Below are 18890 nucleotides of genomic sequence, written 5' to 3' on the forward strand. Positions count from 1 at the left end.
GGGAAGGTCTGGAAAGGCCTTTGGGAGGAGATGAGATTTTAGGAGGGTTTTGAAGGTGGGGAGGGTGGTAGACTGTAGACTGTGAAAGGGGAGGGATTTACAGCCCGAGGGAGAATAGAGAATATTTATTTAGAAGATTGGTTGCAGCCATCTCTTAAGCATTAATTTCTTGTCTGTGTTGAGAGTGAAGTCACTATATTGTTCAGTGGTGTTGTGTGATCGGGGTATGGATTATGGAGACTTTCAAAGATTCATAGTGTAGTTGCTTCTATCTGTGTAGCTTTGGACATCTTCAGTCTTGGTAACCCACCATTTTTCTCACACGTTTGCTCTGCCTTGATGTAATCTTCTACAGATAACCTTCTGAACTGCAAAAGGTTGTTGATACATTACTTGCTTTGCTACAATTAGTTCTGTATTCTTGGGGTCATTTTCATCAGAACACGTGTAGTGTTGGTCCTAGCTAGCGGTGTTCAGAGTCTGGCTGCTCATCTGGCTCAGTCTCTTTCTCAGGCTCCTCCTCTGCCTCCCACCCCCTAACTGTGGGTTTCCCTTGTGGAAGAAGAACTTCACAGACTCTGCATTGTGTTTGAGCAGATATGTTAGAGACAAGTTTATATACTGCTAGAGCTTCTCTCAGCACTAGTAGGGAGAGGTGATTGAGTGGCAAAGATTCCCCTGCTGGCCAAGGCCAGCTCAACTTTGAGCCATACAGAGTTTCTTTATATACCGTTGGGTCAGCATTCATAATGATCAGAAGAGAAATACTTTAGGATAGAAAGCAATACGTCCTTCAGGGGTTCTCCGCTCAACCCTTTACCTGCTTTGTTCTAGGTGATCTGATACTATTGATAAGCAGGGCCGGGGGTTTGATTAGTTCAAGGGAGTAGTTTCATCGTGTTCTAATGTGTATGACTCAGATCGAGCGTGGCTACTTGATTTGAGTCAATAATGAAACCAGGTTGGATTGAGGCAATCAAATGACCAGGTTATTTGAGTTAAACAACTAGACTTGGCTTGAGTAAATCAAGTCATCAGGCACACCCAGAGTGGTCAAGCAGGTCTAGGACTGAAAAGGTCAGAGAAAAGGTGAGTGTGGGGGGGATGATGGACAAATGCAGGTCCTTGACCACTGTGCTTCCATATCCGCCCCCCAACCCCTTTTGTGCTTTAAGCACAAACAAACAAGGCAGAGTCAAGGAGCCATGTCTCCAAGCCTCATCCAGCTCCAGATACCCTGCACCCATCTGGCTGCTGCTAACATCGGAGCCTTTTTGCAGACAGACTTTGAAACTTGGGCAACCGGCAACAGAAAGCCGTTGTGATGTTGGGGTTGGAAGTCTTATGGTCTGGACCGCATCATATCCTGAACGTCCAGTTCCTATCTGACCTCTCTCCCTCCCCAGGTTCCTTGCTGTAGGCCAGTTTGACCATTCTCATTGTTTGCTCTTTTGATTCATAAACTGTAACAGCAATTTCATTCATTCATTCAGTCATTTTTATTGAGCACTTACTGTGTGCAGAGCACTGTACCAAGCGCTTGGAAAGTACAATTTGGCAACAGATAGAGACAATCCGTATCCAACAACAGGTTCACAGTCTTAAAGGCATATAAAACAGAGCAATATCATCAACAAGCCATAAGATGGCTTATGTTCCATATGTTCCAGCCCCCAAAATCATAATTAGTCAGATTTCAAGGGACTAAAGCATAGGTGTTTCCCCTGGGCTATGGTGAGGCACCTGAGCACATACCCAACAATTATACATTAGAGAAGCAGTGTGGTTCAGTGGAAAGAGCACAGGCTTTGGAGTCAGAGGTCATGGGTTCAAATCCCGGCTCCACCACTTCTCAGCTGTGTGACTTTGGGCAAGTCACTTAACTTCTCTGGGCCTCAGTTACTTCATCTGTAAAGTGGGGATTAAAACTGTGAGCCCCTGTGGGACAACCTTATCACCTTGTAACCTCCCCAGTGCTTAAAACAGTGCTTTGCACATAGTAAACGCTTAATAAATGCCATTATTATTATTATATTAAGATCAACAGTTTACTGAATCAAAGTATAGAGGAATCTGTTGGCCTGATGAGGAGTGGGGGAATCCTGTAGAACAAGTAATTCAAAACTAAAGGTTAAACCATTCTATTTTCCTAGCTAAAATAAGAAAACACAGATTAGACAAGTCAAATTATTCCAGGTTTCCTTTCAGGACCCAGTATGCCGTCAGGTCCTTCCATGCTCTGCTGTGGCTTGTGCTGCCGCTGTTAATAGTGTGGGGTCTTGGTCTCAGGAGGGGTGTCCATTTACATGCAGCGAGAAGTGTGGATCCAAGGGTTCAGGTTCTGACATTTGATGGCTGTGTTAGTGGCCAGGAGGATCTATAATGGTCACATCCACCAAGGTGCCAGACCATCATTTCGTCTGTGGACCTTGACTTATCCCCATTCTCCTGGTTGTGGAAACTGGCAGGGTGAGTTGAGCTCCTCTTGGAGGGTCTCCTGGACCTAGATCCGAATGCACTTAGTGATCTATGATAATCTAACAGCAAATAATAATCAAAATCATCCTGGCATTAAGTGCTTACCATGTGCTAAACCATTGTGGTTTAGTCATCCAGGAAAGAGAAATAAAACACAGGTAACAAATCATAGGCCATGGAAGCATTTAAACATATCAGAATCAATAAGATACGGCTCTAGGAGATAAGCAGAGAATGGTCCTTCAAGGTCTCTAGGTCACAGATCTAGGAAGAGTGAGATAAGCATTAGAGAGGGAACACTTTATGTTTCCAACACAAGTATATAGTGGGAACAATAGTCCCAGTTCTAATCCCAGTCTAATCTGTCACCAGGTCATTCTGCACGTGCCTTTAAGAGCTGTTTAAAATTAACTACAGATCGAGCATTCGCTTTAGTGCCTGGGTATGCAATTAACAATAAACATTGCTTAGCATGGTACCCAACTTCTAGCAGCTTGTAAAACTGGAAAAGAGACACAGGTTGTCTCTTTGCATTTTCATTCAAGCCCCCAAACAGGCTTCCTTTTAAGTAACCCCAAACAGGCTACCTCCCAAACCACTGCAAACAGGCTTCCTTTTAAGTAACCCCAAACAGGGGTCAAGTTCCTAAGAGGAAATATTCAATTTTCATAGCTCCAGTGAAAATATCCTATTGGTCACTTGGCTAGGACACTCAGCACCACATTGGGACTGACAGAGTGGGGGTCCTCGACTTTAGGTGAAGGTAACTTGCCACATCCATATGACAGAGTCCCAACCTATTGTGAGTTCATGGAAACCTCTCCCCAGATATACTGACACTTCCCAATCCTTTTCCCTTCATTTGGCCATATTTAGGGTGAAAAGGGATCATGTGATTAGACCCACTGCAATTTTCTTATTCTCAATTAGACATTACTGGGCCTTATTATTGCTCTCCCATCCCCTCCGGTGCTAGTGAGCACATCCCACCCCTTGGGTTTTGTCCACCGATTCATACCTTCGGGAAAGTGTGCTTTCCTGACTCCATTCCCCATCACACCGGCCTTCTAGCAAGCTGTGACACAAGCAACAAGGGTCATTTGAATTTCTCATCATAGAAACGTATGCTAATGTTGCGTGACCGGACTGGGAGTTTGGTATATGGTGTTTGTTAGTCTTCTGTTTGTTTTTTGCTCTGCAAGGTTAATTCCTACACCTTGCAGTCCACTGGTGGGCCTGGTTTAAGTGAGGCAAGCAATCATTAGGAGGGAAGCAGGAAATTGCAATTAGATACTCTCCCTCCCCGCCTTGCTCCATATCATTACCCTTGCTATCACCCAGATCTCGCTCCTCCACCCCTGTCTGCCCACCTCATTTCCTTTGCCCCCTCACCCTTTCTTCCCTAGCTCTCAATTTCCAGTTCTTTATCCATTCTCCCTCTTAAAATAAATGTTGTTTGACTTTTCAAGAACTGAAAATTTATTGGTTTCCTACATTATTTATGAAGTACTGGCAAGCCATGGCTGGAAGATCCTTATCTTTGAGAAGACAGAAGTTCTATTCAGATGACTAGTCCTTATGTTTAATTGGAGAGCTCATAGATGATAACATATGAGAGTTTTCCGTTCTCCAGTCTTGAAGTAGCTGACAAGAATTTGTGGTTTTTGTTTGTTCATGTGTAGAGTTATTTGAAGGGGAATTGCAAATGAGTAAAAGATTAAATTTCTAATTGCTCTGGAAGTACAGGATAAGTGTGCTCTTTACCACAACACAGGCAGTTGTGCCATGTGAATTACTGCATTAGAAAAAATCAGGACTAACAGCTTCTCACCAGCCCCTTAAATGATTTGGGGCCATTTTGCAGTGCACTTTGCAGTTCAATGAAACTCCTCATGGTGTTGGATCATAAAAGCTATAAGGGATGCTGTTGTGGGCTTTTATCAGAAAAAAGAACTAATAATATAGAAAGTCATTTTGGTCCTGATTTGATGTCTTCAGGCATCATTGACATCTTCTGAAACATGCAGCTCCTGAGTTCTGGGAGAGTAAAAGTCTACCAGCAAACATAAGCAGCCTGGAAAATGAAATGAAAATAGAGCTCAGCTTTTGTTGTTTTGGGTGGCTTGTTTCTCTTAGAAAGGAAAGAATGGAGAGAAGCAATTTTCTGCAATCAGTCCTATTTTCATGTCTTATTTGGAGTCTACCTTTTTAAAAAAGCACCCAGTTTAGTCATCAGGAAAGAGAGGTCAGCCTGCATTTTTAGCTGAATGAATTTTCAGTCTTATAAAATGCACTTGCATTTCATTGTTACTTGGTTACAGTTGTAATGCTCCCTCCTCCTCGCTGCCCTTGGAAATGGTCCTTCATTTGCCTTTGTTTTCCTGGGAATGAACAGAAGTTGATGGCCCTAAAGAGTGGGAACATGAAGACCTTCGCCTTAAGATTCTTATTTGCAATCAGGAAAGAAATAGCCCAGATCTCATGAACCCCAAACTCTGAGCTGGGAATATCCCCATGTGGCTTTAGGCAAAAGTCTGTACAGCTAGAGTCCTGCCAAAGTATGTCTGCATCTGGGGCAGAACTCTATTTCCTTGGGCTCTTCCCTTCATGTTTGTGTCCTGCCACATTCCATCCTCCCCTTCAACTCCTTTTCCACGCGAAATGTAACTAAACACATCTGCATATCTACTCCCTTTCACAAATCCCTCTGCCTGTGTCCTTCCATAAACTGACAAGTTACTCAAGGGCTGTGGTGAGGCAATTTAAAGTAACAGGAGTGTGGGGTACACAGAAACATGAGTCAACCTGAAGTCAAACAATTAGCAAGCGAATCACAGTTTATTCGGTACCACTTGCACTGCTTTTTCAGACATCACACTGAATGGAACTTCCACGGCCTAATAGAAAGACTAGGATTCAGGAGACCTGAATTCTAGTCTTGGATCTGTCTGTGGCCCGCTATGTGATCTTAGGCAAGTGACTTAACCTCTCTGTCCAGTTTCAACATCTATAAAATGGGGATAATAAACCCTGCCTCTCTCTATATCACAGGAATATTGTGAGGCTAAGATGAGATAATTAATATGAAAGCACTTTGGAAAAATTAAAATGCTATATAAGAAATAAGGTATTAGCATTATTATTTGTAATCATAATAATACTAATAATGATAACCAAGGAGCTGTTTCTGTTCAGGACTGGCTATGCTAGGCTTCCCCAAACTCAAGGAACCTTCAGCTTAATGATAGTGGGGAGGAATGTCAAGGATCTCTGACTTGATGAAAAGGGTTTCAAGACCATGGGAATAATCAGTGCTACGCAAATATTGATTTAGTTTGCCAGTCACACACAAATATCTGCTACTACCTGTTTGTACTGTCTTTGGTTTACCTGTTTTTCCATGGTTTGATTTTTTTTCTCTCTCTCTCTCTCTCTCTCTCTCTCTCTTTCTCTCTCTCTTGCACTTTTACTAAGCACTGGGGTAGATGCAAGTTAGATTGGACACAGTCCCTGTCCACATAGGGCTCACAGTCTTAATCCCCATTTTACAGATGAGGTAACTGAGGCACAGGAAAGTGAAGTGACCTGCCGAAGGTCACACAACAGTCAGTGACTGGGCTGGGAGTAGAACCCAGGTCCTTCTGAGTCCCAGGCCCATGCTCTATCCACTAGGCCCTGCTGCTTCTGTCTGCTTCCCACTCCTGTATTTGCTACCTATACTTAGAGTTGAGGGGGCAGTCTGAGCACCCACGTTGATTTTCTACTCTTCCATAAGAGAAGACAGTGTGGCCTAGTGGAAGGAGTTCAGGACCAGAAGTCAGGAAGCCTGGGTTCTAATCCTGGCTCCCCTACTTGCCCCTGGTTTGACTTCTTGAAGCCTCAGTTTCCTCATCTGTAAAATGAGGATTCAATACCTGTTCTCCCTCCCCCTTGGACTGCGATCCCCATGTAATACAGGGACTGTTTTCAATATGATTATCCTGCTTTTACCCCTGCACTGACTTAGTGCTGGACACATTGTAAGTGCTTAACAAATATTATCATTGTCATCATCATTATTATTACTGTAGTGTATTTGGTGAAACCCCATGCCTCATCACCCCTTGTTGAGGTCAGAATCCTCAGAGGGAAGAAGTCTTCCAGAAAAGATACTGGAGATGGGATTTATGGATTACCAATCAATCAATCAATCGTATTTATTGAGCGCTTACTGTGTGCAGAGCACTGTACTAGGCGCTTGGGAAGTACAAGTTGGCAACATATAGAGACAGTCCCTACCCAACAGTGAGCTCCCAGTCTAAAAGGGGATTATAGCTAAGCTTTCCCTATATCTGCCAGTCAGGGAAAAGTTCTTGTATTTGGGGTGCCAGAAGAAAGTTGGATGAGGGGACAGAGGAAGGTTTATGGATGTGAAGAGGAGTCTGTCTATACTAAATGGGATGGCTTAGCCTAGAAGAAGTTTGGCCCTCTCATACTGTAGAGATCTATTGCTGGTTGTTTATCCAAGATTCCTGGAAGAAAGTTAAACTGTCCCTAAAACTCTTTGGTAGGACATTATTCACACTTCCTAGTGAATAACTTTACTTGATTTGTAGTCACATTTGTAGTTTGGAGGTGCTCAGGGACACTATATAATGAATAGTGAGCATATGGAATTGGGCAGGCAGAAAATAGGGTGATTTGAGATGTGTATGGAGAAATTTATGGATGAAAAGTTCATAATGAAGAGAACGTTAGGGAAAAGTGTACGTGGTAGAAGGCTCGAAGGGGTCAAAAAGATTTGTGGACAATGATGCATGATAAGCTGCTAAAAGGGAATAGGTAGGGGTATTAGGTATATCAATAGCGATGAGGATGGATGTCAAAGAAGGCAACTTCCCCATTATTTCTTTCATGCTAATGTTAGAGACAGAATTCTGGGGTGGATGGACCTTTGGTTTGACCCAGAATGCCATTTCGTTTGAATAGTTGGCTTGAGGTAGAGTCCATTGGAAAGGCAGGTATTAATCAACTTGAGTCAAGTCAAAGGAAGAGAGTAGGGGGGAAGTAAAGAGAGAAGGATCTTGCCTATGCCTCAAGTGGTGAGTGCCCCTTCGGGGGCAGAAGAAAATGTTTAAATTTCCTGGGAGCCAATGAAGTGATGTAAGGAGGGGTGATGTTTCTAAGGGGTACATAATCTATGTAAAGTAAGAAATGACTGCACTGTATTTGTTTCCTAGCATGTGCCCCTAAGACTCTGGATGCGAAAAAAACAGAAAATACAAAATAAATTGCTTCCATTAATCTGTTGTCCACCCTGATGATCATTGAATGTGCAAAGTGTCACTATAAGTATGTGTCAGTCATTCAGCTCCACAACTGCCACTGAAACAAGATGGTCTGTTACTAACAGCAGATTGAAGTGAATCCATGAGACCTCATTCTAATTTTCAGTGCCTCAGGAGGCTGATAGGTTCAAGAGACAATACAAATGGATTTGATATACCACTTTACCAGAATGAAATGTTCCATAATAACCCTAACCTTTTGTTGCTGCATTATATTGTATATATTACCTACCCTCACCTAATTTTCCATCCAGTAGCAATCCTTGGTCTGTTTCCTCTTTTCCAAATTTCTCCCATCCATTGACTGCTTAACCTTTTTAGTGGATTATTCCTCCTCCTCCTTATGCACTGTTCTAAGTTTTCCCCAAGATGACCCATGATGATCTTGTTTTTATTTTTGTATATTTATGGTATCTTTTAGAGATATTTTACAGTAGAGCAGAGCTGCAGAAAGCCTCATTTTCCTATTTATTCAGTTCAGGGCAGAGTTTCTTCCTCCCATTTCTGATTGAGAGATGTTAAGTAATCTCAGTCCTTGATATCCCTTCAGATCACTTCCCTTAGATTGCATGCGTTGCTTTTATCCCTTTTGTGCATTTTGTCTTTGATCTTTCTGCCAGTTTCAAACCGAAGATTGTTTCTGTCCAATCCAGTTTGAAGTCATTGTGCAAGTCAAAATCTGTAGGACCTTCTCTGAATTGTTGCCTGATTTCAAAGCCTATAGGGTGAATTAGGATCTACTTTAAAAAAATGACATGTAATAATTCGGCCTTTAGAAGTATTGCTGATCTTTGAATAGTTTTCAGTATTTCTCTACAGTATTAACAAGAGTGGCATGTTACCACAAAACAAAATAGACAACCAAAATTTACCAGAAATTTTTCTTTGGCGTCCTTTTGATGATATGTAATAGTTTGCTGCTACTGTTGTTTTCCAGTGATTTTGTGCTTTAGTTTTTGAGATAACTGAGTATGATTCCTCCCCCAGTATAAGGGAAAATGGGTTGTCTCCCACATAGGGATTCCCCCATGAGCTTAAGTTATGAAGCTTAAGTAATGAATCCCCACCTCCAGTATAGAGCATGAAAAAATTCCATCTCATTCCGGTAAACTCTTTGTGGGCAAGGATTGCAATGTATTATACTCTCTAGACTGAGGCTCATTATGGACAGGGAATGTGTCTACCAACTATGTTGAATTGTACTCTCCCAAGCACTTATAGTACAGTGCTCTACACACACTGCACTGGTAAGCAGCATGACCTAATGGAAAGAGACTGGGCCTGAGGGGTCAGAGGACATGAGTTCTAATCCCAGCTCTGCCAGTCATCTTCTGCGTGTCCTTGGGCAAGTCATTCAACTTCAACCAATCTGTAAAACGGAGATTAAGATCGTAAACCCCGTATCGGACATGCATTGTGTCTAATCTGATTATTTTATGTCTACCCCAGTGCTTAGTTCAGTGCCTGGCTTATAGTAACTAGTTCACAAATGCCATTTAGAAAAAAGTAAGTGCTCAATAAATACCATTGATTGATTTGCTGTGTACCTGAGAGCTCACGGCACCATTTGAGGGCAGGGTAGCAAGCATGGGCTTGCTGGAAATTTTGCCATTTGCATAATCTTCTTTCCCCATGATTAAGGTAAGGTGGCGAGACATTCCCCATTTGTCTGGTATTTTAGTATTTTAGTATTTTAGTATTTTTAGTATTTTTAGTATTTTAGTATTCCTTCCCAAAAGGCCAAGGAGGGGACTAACTAGAGTACCACTTTGGGTAGGGTTGATGGTTAGAGGACAGCAGGTATGGCAGCTGTGGTGGAGGAGGACTGCAGGCCAGGCTGTCTCACCTCCTCCTCTTTCAGCGGCAGTAGCAGTCCCCGTGGTGGCCACCACTACTAGTACCATGGAATACTTTAGCTTTCATTGGGAGCCATCCTGGGAAGATTTTAAACTGTCTGGAAGCACACTCATCCACTTCGGGCCGCCTAGGAAGGGTGAAGACACTGCAAAGGCAAGACTAGATCCTAACACAGGTAGCCCCAATAAACCATTCCTGGGAGTCTTGACTCAGGAGGACAGATTCTGTCTCTGTCTGTCTCCCCACTTTACTGTGCTTTGAACCTGGAAAGGTCTGATGCCATTTCCACTCATGGATCGAAAGAGCTAGTTTGGTGAGGAGCATAATTGGAAGCAGTGCAGACTGATGCTGCCTGAACTCTGATTCACTGCTTCAAGCTGGCACAGAACCAAAGAATAAGAGAGTAAGACTAAGGGAGATTACTTTCCCCTTCATCGCTCCAAATGCCCACTGATGTGCCCTCAGGAGCCTCAGAGGAGAAAATCAGGCTCATTATTTGAGGTTCAGTAAATTGGCAAATTGACAAGTTTATAATATCTTTTCATTAGTACTGGGGAGGCTACAACATAACAGCCTGCTGAATTCACTTTGCAGCGGACTTTCACCTAGATAAAAAATGTCCTTCAGAGACCTGTGGACATAATGCTGGTATAACTTTTGAGGTGTGCTTGTGAAGACAAACCACCCAGGAGAACGGAAGAGACTGGAATCCAGCCAAGGAGAGGGAGAGGCCACAAGGCAGTGGGTAGACGTAGGGAGACTTGGGCCCTTCTACGCAGGGGTCAAGGCCAAGACCCTCTGAGTTGGGCAGACCAAGGGAAGACTGAGGCTGCAGGCAAAGTGGGGCAGGGGTGGATCATCATGGGAGTCTGTATGTGGGAGTACCAGTGTGGGGAGGGGGGGTGAATATGCTAATGTACATGGGGAAGGAGGAGTGTGGAGTGGAGAGAAAGGGTGGGCATGAGAGATGGGGGATGAGAGAAAAAGATATGAAAACAACAAAGGGGGAAGGTAGAAACAAGAGAAACATGAGAGGATTAAAGAATGGGAGAAAGATAGGAAAGGAACTGGTTAGAAGATAAACCAGGTAATGCTGGAGGAAAGAGAGGGACAAATAAGGAGGTAGAAACAATGAGAGAGGGAGGAAAAAATCCCTGTATTTTTCAGGGAACCCAACTTGCTCTTAAATCATTTTCTTTAGTGATTAACATTTTTAGAAATCTTAATTGTTTGCCCAGTATTGTGGCCAACATAGTCCCAATAAATATTTTGATGTTGAAATCCCTTCAAAAGGTAGCAGATAAGCAGAAATCTCTTGGTATCTAACTGGATCATTTTTTGTTTTCCTTTTGTATTAAGTTCGCCGTTTTCGTGTTGATGACTTTTGGACCTAACCACATTTTTACCCTGTTGCATTGTGAATTAATCCTAGGTAGAATAATAACCTCAAAGGTTTTCTTTAAATTGTTTTTAATTTGTTTTTTTAAAAAATCTCTCTATAATAATCCCAGCCCATGAGGTGAACAGCTGAATGGTGGGGATTTTTTTCAGTCTAAGTATAATTATGGCAAAATGCTACATATCTAAAAAGTTGTGACAGCCAACTAGCTTTCTGATCTCTCTTTACTATGTCATGTGTACTTTTTAACATTTAGTCAACAGTTTTCTCCATAGCTAGTGCTCTTAAAAGTGGTAACACTATAAGGAAAAGTCTTTAAAGCAAATAATAGATAATGTTAATGTTGCCTTCATGGGATAATATTCCAGGATCAAATTCTGCTCCAGGAAGCCTATGAGAATTTCTCAAAACAATAACACTTGGCAGATGAAATTCTTCTGAAGCATTTGTGCCACCTCGTCTCAGAAGGAAGCCAAGAAAGCAAATGTGAGCCTGCTGACTCGAGAAGCATTGTAAAGTCTAATTGGAATTCTCCTTTTTAAATGGCTTTAGAGAATTTATAGAAATTCCCATTTTCCTTCTCTTTCCATGGAAAGGGAATGTTACAGGTGGAAACTTTGATGTCCATCAGACTTCAGGGGAAGCTGCAGTATTGTCGTGGCACTCTAGAGTACTCTGCTTTACCAGCTGAGGACCAAGCAAGGAGGAGAGAGGGTTTGAGATTCTCATCCCCAGAATCTCCTATATTCCTGGGTCTCCAGCCTTCAGCTGGAATGCTGGTTTCTCCCAGGCACTGTACTCTCCACACTCTCCAAATCTCAGGAGAGATCAGCTGGAGGAGCTTCCAATAACTGGGAACTCTTTGCTCTCATCTCCTTGCATGATCTGCCAATTGAGAATATGAACATGGAGTAAAAGAGAAAGGTAGCGTAGAGCTCATGTATCCCTACCTGAATACGATTAATCAATGGTATTTATGAGGAGCCTGCTGTGTGCAGAGCAGTGTAGTAAGCACTTGGGAGAGTGCAATGCAATTCATCATATCGTATTGCCTCCAAATTGGATTAACAGCATAAAGAGGATTGTGACCAAAATGCCCCGCCTTACAAATCTACACCTAGGGGCTCTCACTGTATCCTCTCCCACACACCAAAGTCTTTCAGCCCCCTGAATTGAGAGATTAGCAAATAGATGAAAGTCATCGGGGCCAGCCTGTCATTCTGAGGTGCCACCATTCCAGACCCACCAAATTTCCAAATACGCAGGCCACTGTGTTTTTTTCCCTCTGAAAGTACCATTCTTTGCCTGAGTTAGAAAGACAGTGTGCTTGCTCTCATTCTCTCTGCAGGTTTGGTTTCCCTCCCTCTTGTCTTGCTTTTTTCTTCATCTCTTGGCTGCCCACCTCCTCTGGCCAGGAGGTCCTGCTGCTCTCTGCTTGTCTTGTGCGTCTGTGTCCCCATGGGTGTTACCTTGAGGTCTCATCATCATCAATCGTATTTATTGAGCGCTTACTGTGTGCAGTGCGTTTGTGTCCATGTGGGGTGGGGTGTCTGCCCCGAGTATCCCAGCAGCATGGTGTGGTATGTGGGGAGAAAGCCACCTGATGCTTTGGGTCTCTTTTGTAGTCTAACCCTCTCCGGAAAACCAGTGCCTCTCCCCGAGTGTTTGAGGGTTAGTATGCCCATCTGTGTCCCCATGGGTGTTGCTTTTTGCCTCTCGAGCTTGCCATGTTGGAGTTATGTATTGGTGGACGGTCCACCTGTTGGCTGCAGTCGTCAAATAGATTGTAAGCTTCTTGTGGGCAGGGGTCAAGGATATTAACTCGATTGTAATCTTTCAAGTATTTGGTACAGTGGTGTGTACTACTAAATGCCACTGATGAAAGCATCAGTGAGCCTACCCCATGTGCCCATTTCACATGCTTAAGGAAAGCCCTAGCCAGGCATTGAGGCCACCCCCCTCCAGCCCCACCTCTTGCCCATGATTGCCCTGCTCTGGTTGTGCCCCCTGCATCCCTACCCCAAGTGAAGTCAGAGACCCCGGCCCATTGTAGACAGGTGGGTGGTAATGAAAGAATTCCATATTACATTAGCTACCAAATTCTTGCACTGGGTTCCTATTGTTCCCCAAAAGCACCAAGGTAATGGGTGTTTCTGAGACTGTGATTACTCCATGCTCAACAACTGTGTTTTACCTTACAGAAGACTCAGTGTGTCTTTTTAAATTTAGAGGAGCATAAATATTTCTGCCGCATTTCCTTGTAACCCTTAATTAAACCTCGCCTGAGAATACTGCAAACTTCTGTTAATTCATGAGAGGAAGAATATTGACAGGGTGTTTTTGTTTTTTGTTTTTTGTTTTCCAAAATCTCTCTTTCTGACTTTTTAACCTTGGTGTTTCCAATAGGACTTCAAAGTTCATGCCATAGAACCACGGCGGATATCAACCTTGGGGAAAACAAATGTGATCGTCATAGGAGAAAACTTTCCACAAACACAAAATATTTATATGATATTGAAAGGAACCAGTACCTGCAAGGAAGATGTGTGAGTCAAAATGCAAATTAGAGAATTTTTTACTAGCACAGTGATGAGATTATTACATGTGGTGACTTCAGTTCTGCCTGAAGATGTGTGTAAAGTGCCACTGACTGCAGTCTACCATTCACAGGCCAAAATCCCTATTTTTTGTAGGCTAATGTGTATACTGGGCCTGATTCATGCCCCTGTAAGCCGTGAAAGGAAGAACAGCTTTGTTCTGTCCTTGAAACAGGCTTCTTTCTACCTGCTGCAAGTTAAGAATCTCTGAGCTAGAGCCCACCCTGCTGCCCTCTTCATATCTCACCAGATCTCTGTCTGAGATCTGCTGGGGAGTTTTCAGAGGGGAAGTGGAGTATTATCAGAGTCAACCAAATTTAAGTGCCTGCTGTGTGCAGAGTGCAGTGCTAGCTGTTTGGCAACATGCAGCAGAAGTAAAAGATATGAAGCCTGTCACCAAAGACCTTACAGTCTGAGGGGGAGACTAAAGCCATAAGTTGATGAATTGAGAAAATAGATATTTTAGCCTCATGCAAATAAATGGTTAACAAATAGTTAAATGCTTGAATATTCAGGTGACTGAGAGAATGGCATTACTAGGAATGTTGGGGGGTTAATCAGGGAATGCATCCTGGAGGAGGTGGCTTTTTAAGAGGGCTCTGGAGAAGGAAGGGGACCTACTGTAGTGAAGTGGGATGGGTGGGAGGGCTTTGTGGGCCTGGAGGAAGGTTTAAGCAACGGTTGGAGTTGAGAATGGGGGACAGTGAGGAAGTTCACTTTGGAGGAGCCGAGTGCATGATCTGCTCAGTGGTGTGAGCAAGCTTATTTTCCATAAACCGATACCAGCCATCCCAACCCCTGCTTGTCTCTGACTACACCCCTAAATTATTTACCTTCCCAGGAGTGGATGTGGAGGAATTTTCCCACCTCCTCATCAGCCTGCAATGGGTTATTCCTACCTGTTCTTTTCTTCAGAGGGGAAGTATGGGGCAGACGGACAGTTAATTTTGGTAACAAACATGGAGCTCTAGCAAAATACCAGAACATTTCTGAAGTTGGAATCGTAGCCAGTGCATGGCAAATGGAACCAATGGCCCAAAGTTTTACTTCAAGGAATGTGATTGGGACAGACCACCCTGCTGCCAAGTGAGGCAGGCACAAGTGATGCAGAAGAGTCCCAGGAACCTGCTACTGTCAGGACTGCCCCCATCACTGCCATTATTAGCACAGGGCATAGTAGATGGACAGAAAACATAATGGGGTGGTCAACACTGCACTGGAAGGCACTTAGGTAGGAAAGAAGGGGACCTAGACATATTTCACATCAGCACCCTCTCCCAGCACTCAGTGCTGCCATTCAGCTGGGTGGGATGGTGGTAATAAGACCGTATCATCAGTCTTCAGTGGTAGTAATAATAATTGTGGTATTTAAGTGGCAAGCACCCTGGCAGATAGAAAAAAAATCAGGTCCCACATGAGGCTCATAGTCTAGGTAGAAGAGAGAACATGTATTGAATTCCCATTTCATGGATGAAAGAGCTGAGGCTCAGAGAAGTTAAGTGATTGCCTAAGGTCACACAACAGGCACGTGGCGAATCTGGGATTTGAACCCAGGTCCTCCGACTCCCAGTCCTGTGTTCTTTCCACTAGATAATGCTGCTTCCCTAAGAGTATTTACCAAGTGCCAATTTGGTCCTAACAGTTGGGAGAGTAAAGCCTACCCTAAAGGAGCTTACAGTCTAGCAGGGAGGATGGACACAAATAAATTAGAGGTAGAATAATAATAATAATAATGGCATTCGTTAAGTGCTTACTATGTGCAGAGCACTGTTCTGAGCACTGGGGAGGATACAAGGTGATCAGGTTGTCCCATGTGGGGCTCACAATCTTAATCCCCATTTTACAGATGAGAGAACTGAGGCCCAGAGAAGTTAAGTGACTTGCCCAAAGTCACACAGCTGACAAGTGGCGGAGCCACTTATTACCACAGTTAGAACCCATGACTCCCAAGCCCGTGCTCTTTCCACTGAGCTATATGTCATTGAGTTAATGCCAAATTAGGAAAATATGTAAGGTTTAGGAACTGCCCTGATGGGATCCATGCAAAACTTTTGCATATGTTGGAATCCAAAGAAACCAAAAGGTTGGCTCTCGGTTATCTTCTTGTACCATTTCCTTTTCTGATAGCCTCTCCACCGTATTTGCACCCATGACTACTACTTCTGGTTCAAAGAAATAACTGAATGGTGCAGCTGCAGTGGAAAAACAGTGTAGATTTACCCCTTGAAACCAGCCACCCCAATAGTTTCTTTCTTGTGGTTCACCTAACCTCCTCATTTCAGTGAGACCTTCCTATTGTATTTCACCTTCTGATAGATGGTCCCTGTGTGAGGCCTGAATAAAAAACAGTTCGAGTATTCTGAAGGTTATCCCCTAATCATACATAATTTTGGACAATCTGGAGTAAATGTTGATTGCTATCTATCGGAAGTAAGATACTGAACCTGTTTGAGTAATGACAAGTTCCTGAAAGCCCATTGAAGTATGGTGTCTTGGTTTTCCTAATAAAATAATATAGCATTTTAAATGTCAAATGTACTTTATTGTTTCCCTTGTAATTTGTATGCTACATATGATTAACGTTCAGTTCATCATGAAACAGTAGATTTTGGACCTGAATTGTCGATCAAACAGACTGCTCTGCAGTGGCCTCGTACATATGGTTCGCCACTTAAATTAGCCTTTTACTGATGTGGATTGACATCAACTAATGTAAACAAATTATATCATATTTATTTTTTATTGGCCTTACCCTTTAAGAGGGTTTTTGTTCTCTAAAGAACCTAGTAGAGTGAAGCCTGTTAAATTGGCCACCTGCGGTGTTGCTAAGAGGTGGTCAGCCTACAGAGGACTCCAATTTACAGAAGTAGTCAGCTTGACAGATGCCACTATAAGTAAAATGAGGGTTTTCAAGAATTGCACTGGTTTTGCTCTCACTTGCAGATATTACACTTAAATCCCACATATGACTTAAGATATTATAAATCTAAAATTCAGTGGCAATGCACTGTGCATAAATGCATCTCAGTAAACCAAACTGGACAGTTAACTTAATTCTCTGGCAATAGATTGGGTGCTGTTAAATGGGAAAGGTTGATAGGGGAATACTAGATAGTCTATAATCAATCAATCATATTTATTGAGCGCTTACTATAAGTTTTCCTATAACAATTTAGAAAGACTCTTTGAATATTCTAGGCACAGAGGGTGGAGGACTCACCTGTGGGTTTAATCTTGAATTTGTCCTTCGTTAGAAATGGTAGCTTTAATCAATCAGTCATATTTATTGAGCTCTTATTGTGTGCAGAGCACTGTACTAAGCCCTTGGGCGAGTACAGTTCAACAAAGTGGTAGACCAGTTCCCTGCCCACAACAAGCTTAGGGTCTAGAGGGGCGAGCTTACGGTTTAGAACTTTAACTTGAATTTCTTATGGTTTTCCATGTGTTAAAATGCTTTTGCCTAAACTATTCATTTTCAGTCACGTTAACACCCAAACCGTGATGCAGATGTTTTTCAAAGTTATTTTATTCCTGCTATTGTTCGAGTCACTGATAGGCAGTTGAGGGTTAACTGCAGTCTTTTTGAGGTTCCCTAGCTGATCTGACTCTTGTGTATTTGGAATGCTCAGGCAGAAAAAAATGTAGTAAACCAAGTGCCTGGATCATTTAGGAATCCCCTTTTCTTTGTTTCAGAATACGTGTGAACAGTGGGTCAAATGCCACCCACTTGAAATTTTCTCTTCCATCAAGTCGTAAAGAAATCAAGGATGTACAAATAAAGACTGAAGATCATATCGCTTCTTTTAATGGAGTGTTATCTTACATCTCTCCACCTGTATGTTTTGATATATATCCAAATACCACCTGGATGAGGTAATTTTAAATTTTCTTCATTCCTCCATGGTAATAGTCTCCACATCTATCAATCTAATTATTTTATTGAGATCCACACAGGGATAGACTTTATAAATCCAAAAATTTCCCTTAAAGGAAAGGGGAAAATTCCAATGTTTAAGAACAAAAATGTCTCGATAAGTGAACCCAACTGCAATTCTCTTCTAGACTGGTAGTTCCTCGAAGGCAGGGAATGTGAGAGTTGTTTTTTCTGCACTTCCCAAGTGCCTCAGTGAGTTTACATTTTACCCACAATTATCAAATTGGCTTTTGGAGGCAATATTAAAAAACGCATGCAGTAGTCCTTCTAATGTAGTGGAAATACATGATCCACCCAGTCGCTCCTACAATCCTGTGCCTTTGTTTTTCTTTCTCAGTCTTTTGCTTAACCCAACAATTTATTTGAGAATCCTTCTTGGGGCATCCAGCTCTTCCATAATGTGTGGTTTTGCAACACATTTTGGATGGAATGGTATTGGTGAATTAGATGCTTGTGGTCACCAGACCATTCCCTAGCTGGATAGAATCTGGTTTAGATGTTGGGACGAGGCAGTTGCACCCAAGCCTGTGATGCTGATCGAGGCGTACGTACTGTGACATGGGTTTCCCTTTAAAGAAGGATTCATCAGGAATTTAACCTTCACATTAGAAGAGAACTGAGTGTGAGTACAAACTTGGGGTGTTAAGAAGTAAATCATTCAGGTATGAAGCCAGCTATCTAGGACCTGGTTTTGGTGGGTGACTTCTGCAAAGATGCATTAACTAGGTTTTTGAATAACATGGATTCTCATGTATAAGTAATGTCACAAATCATTTTACAGAACTGATCCGTGGACTTAAAAATCACATAACTAAGTTAAATTGAAGCATTTGGGGAACTGTCACACAGCTGCTATTTGTGATTTACATAATGTGGATGAATACACTCCTACAGACTGAAGATTTGTTATATAGATAGTGTATTACTGTGGAATTTGTTGACAATTAAATTGAAAACATCTATTCTTAGATAAAATTCCTTGAGGTCTCAAAGTATTTCATAACAGGGTCCTGCAGCACTTCAGTACTAACTGTGCAATTTAAATTAAATTGATTAGACCAAGTGTTTGGGGCTGAAATTAATAACTATCTAAAATACACATCACTAATAATAGTAAACTATGGTACTATGTGTCAAGCACTGTCTTAAACACAGGGGTAAATGCAAGTTAGAGCAGACACATTCTCTGTCCCACATGGGACTCACAGTTTAAATTGGAAGGAGAACGGGTGTTGAATTCCCATTTTGCAGATGAGGAAACTGTGGCACAGAGAAGCTGAGTGACTTGCTTAGGTCAC

General features: G+C 42.4%; 1 protein-coding gene across 2 annotated transcripts in view; it reads left to right on the plus strand.

The window, feature by feature from the left end:
• Positions 1 to 18890, plus strand: part of PLXNC1 (plexin C1) — a 136123-nt gene that overhangs the window by 56950 nt on the left and 60283 nt on the right. For both annotated transcript variants that reach the window (XM_038756939.1, XM_038756940.1), the window contains exons 10-11: positions 13468 to 13607; positions 17352 to 17531. In XM_038756939.1, the coding sequence (XP_038612867.1) occupies positions 13468 to 13607; positions 17352 to 17531 (320 nt within the window). The remainder of the gene's footprint in view (positions 1 to 13467; positions 13608 to 17351; positions 17532 to 18890) is intronic.

The sequence above is a fragment of the Tachyglossus aculeatus genome, chromosome 14, assembly GCF_015852505.1.
Source record: "Tachyglossus aculeatus isolate mTacAcu1 chromosome 14, mTacAcu1.pri, whole genome shotgun sequence".
NCBI lineage: Eukaryota > Metazoa > Chordata > Mammalia > Monotremata > Tachyglossidae > Tachyglossus > Tachyglossus aculeatus.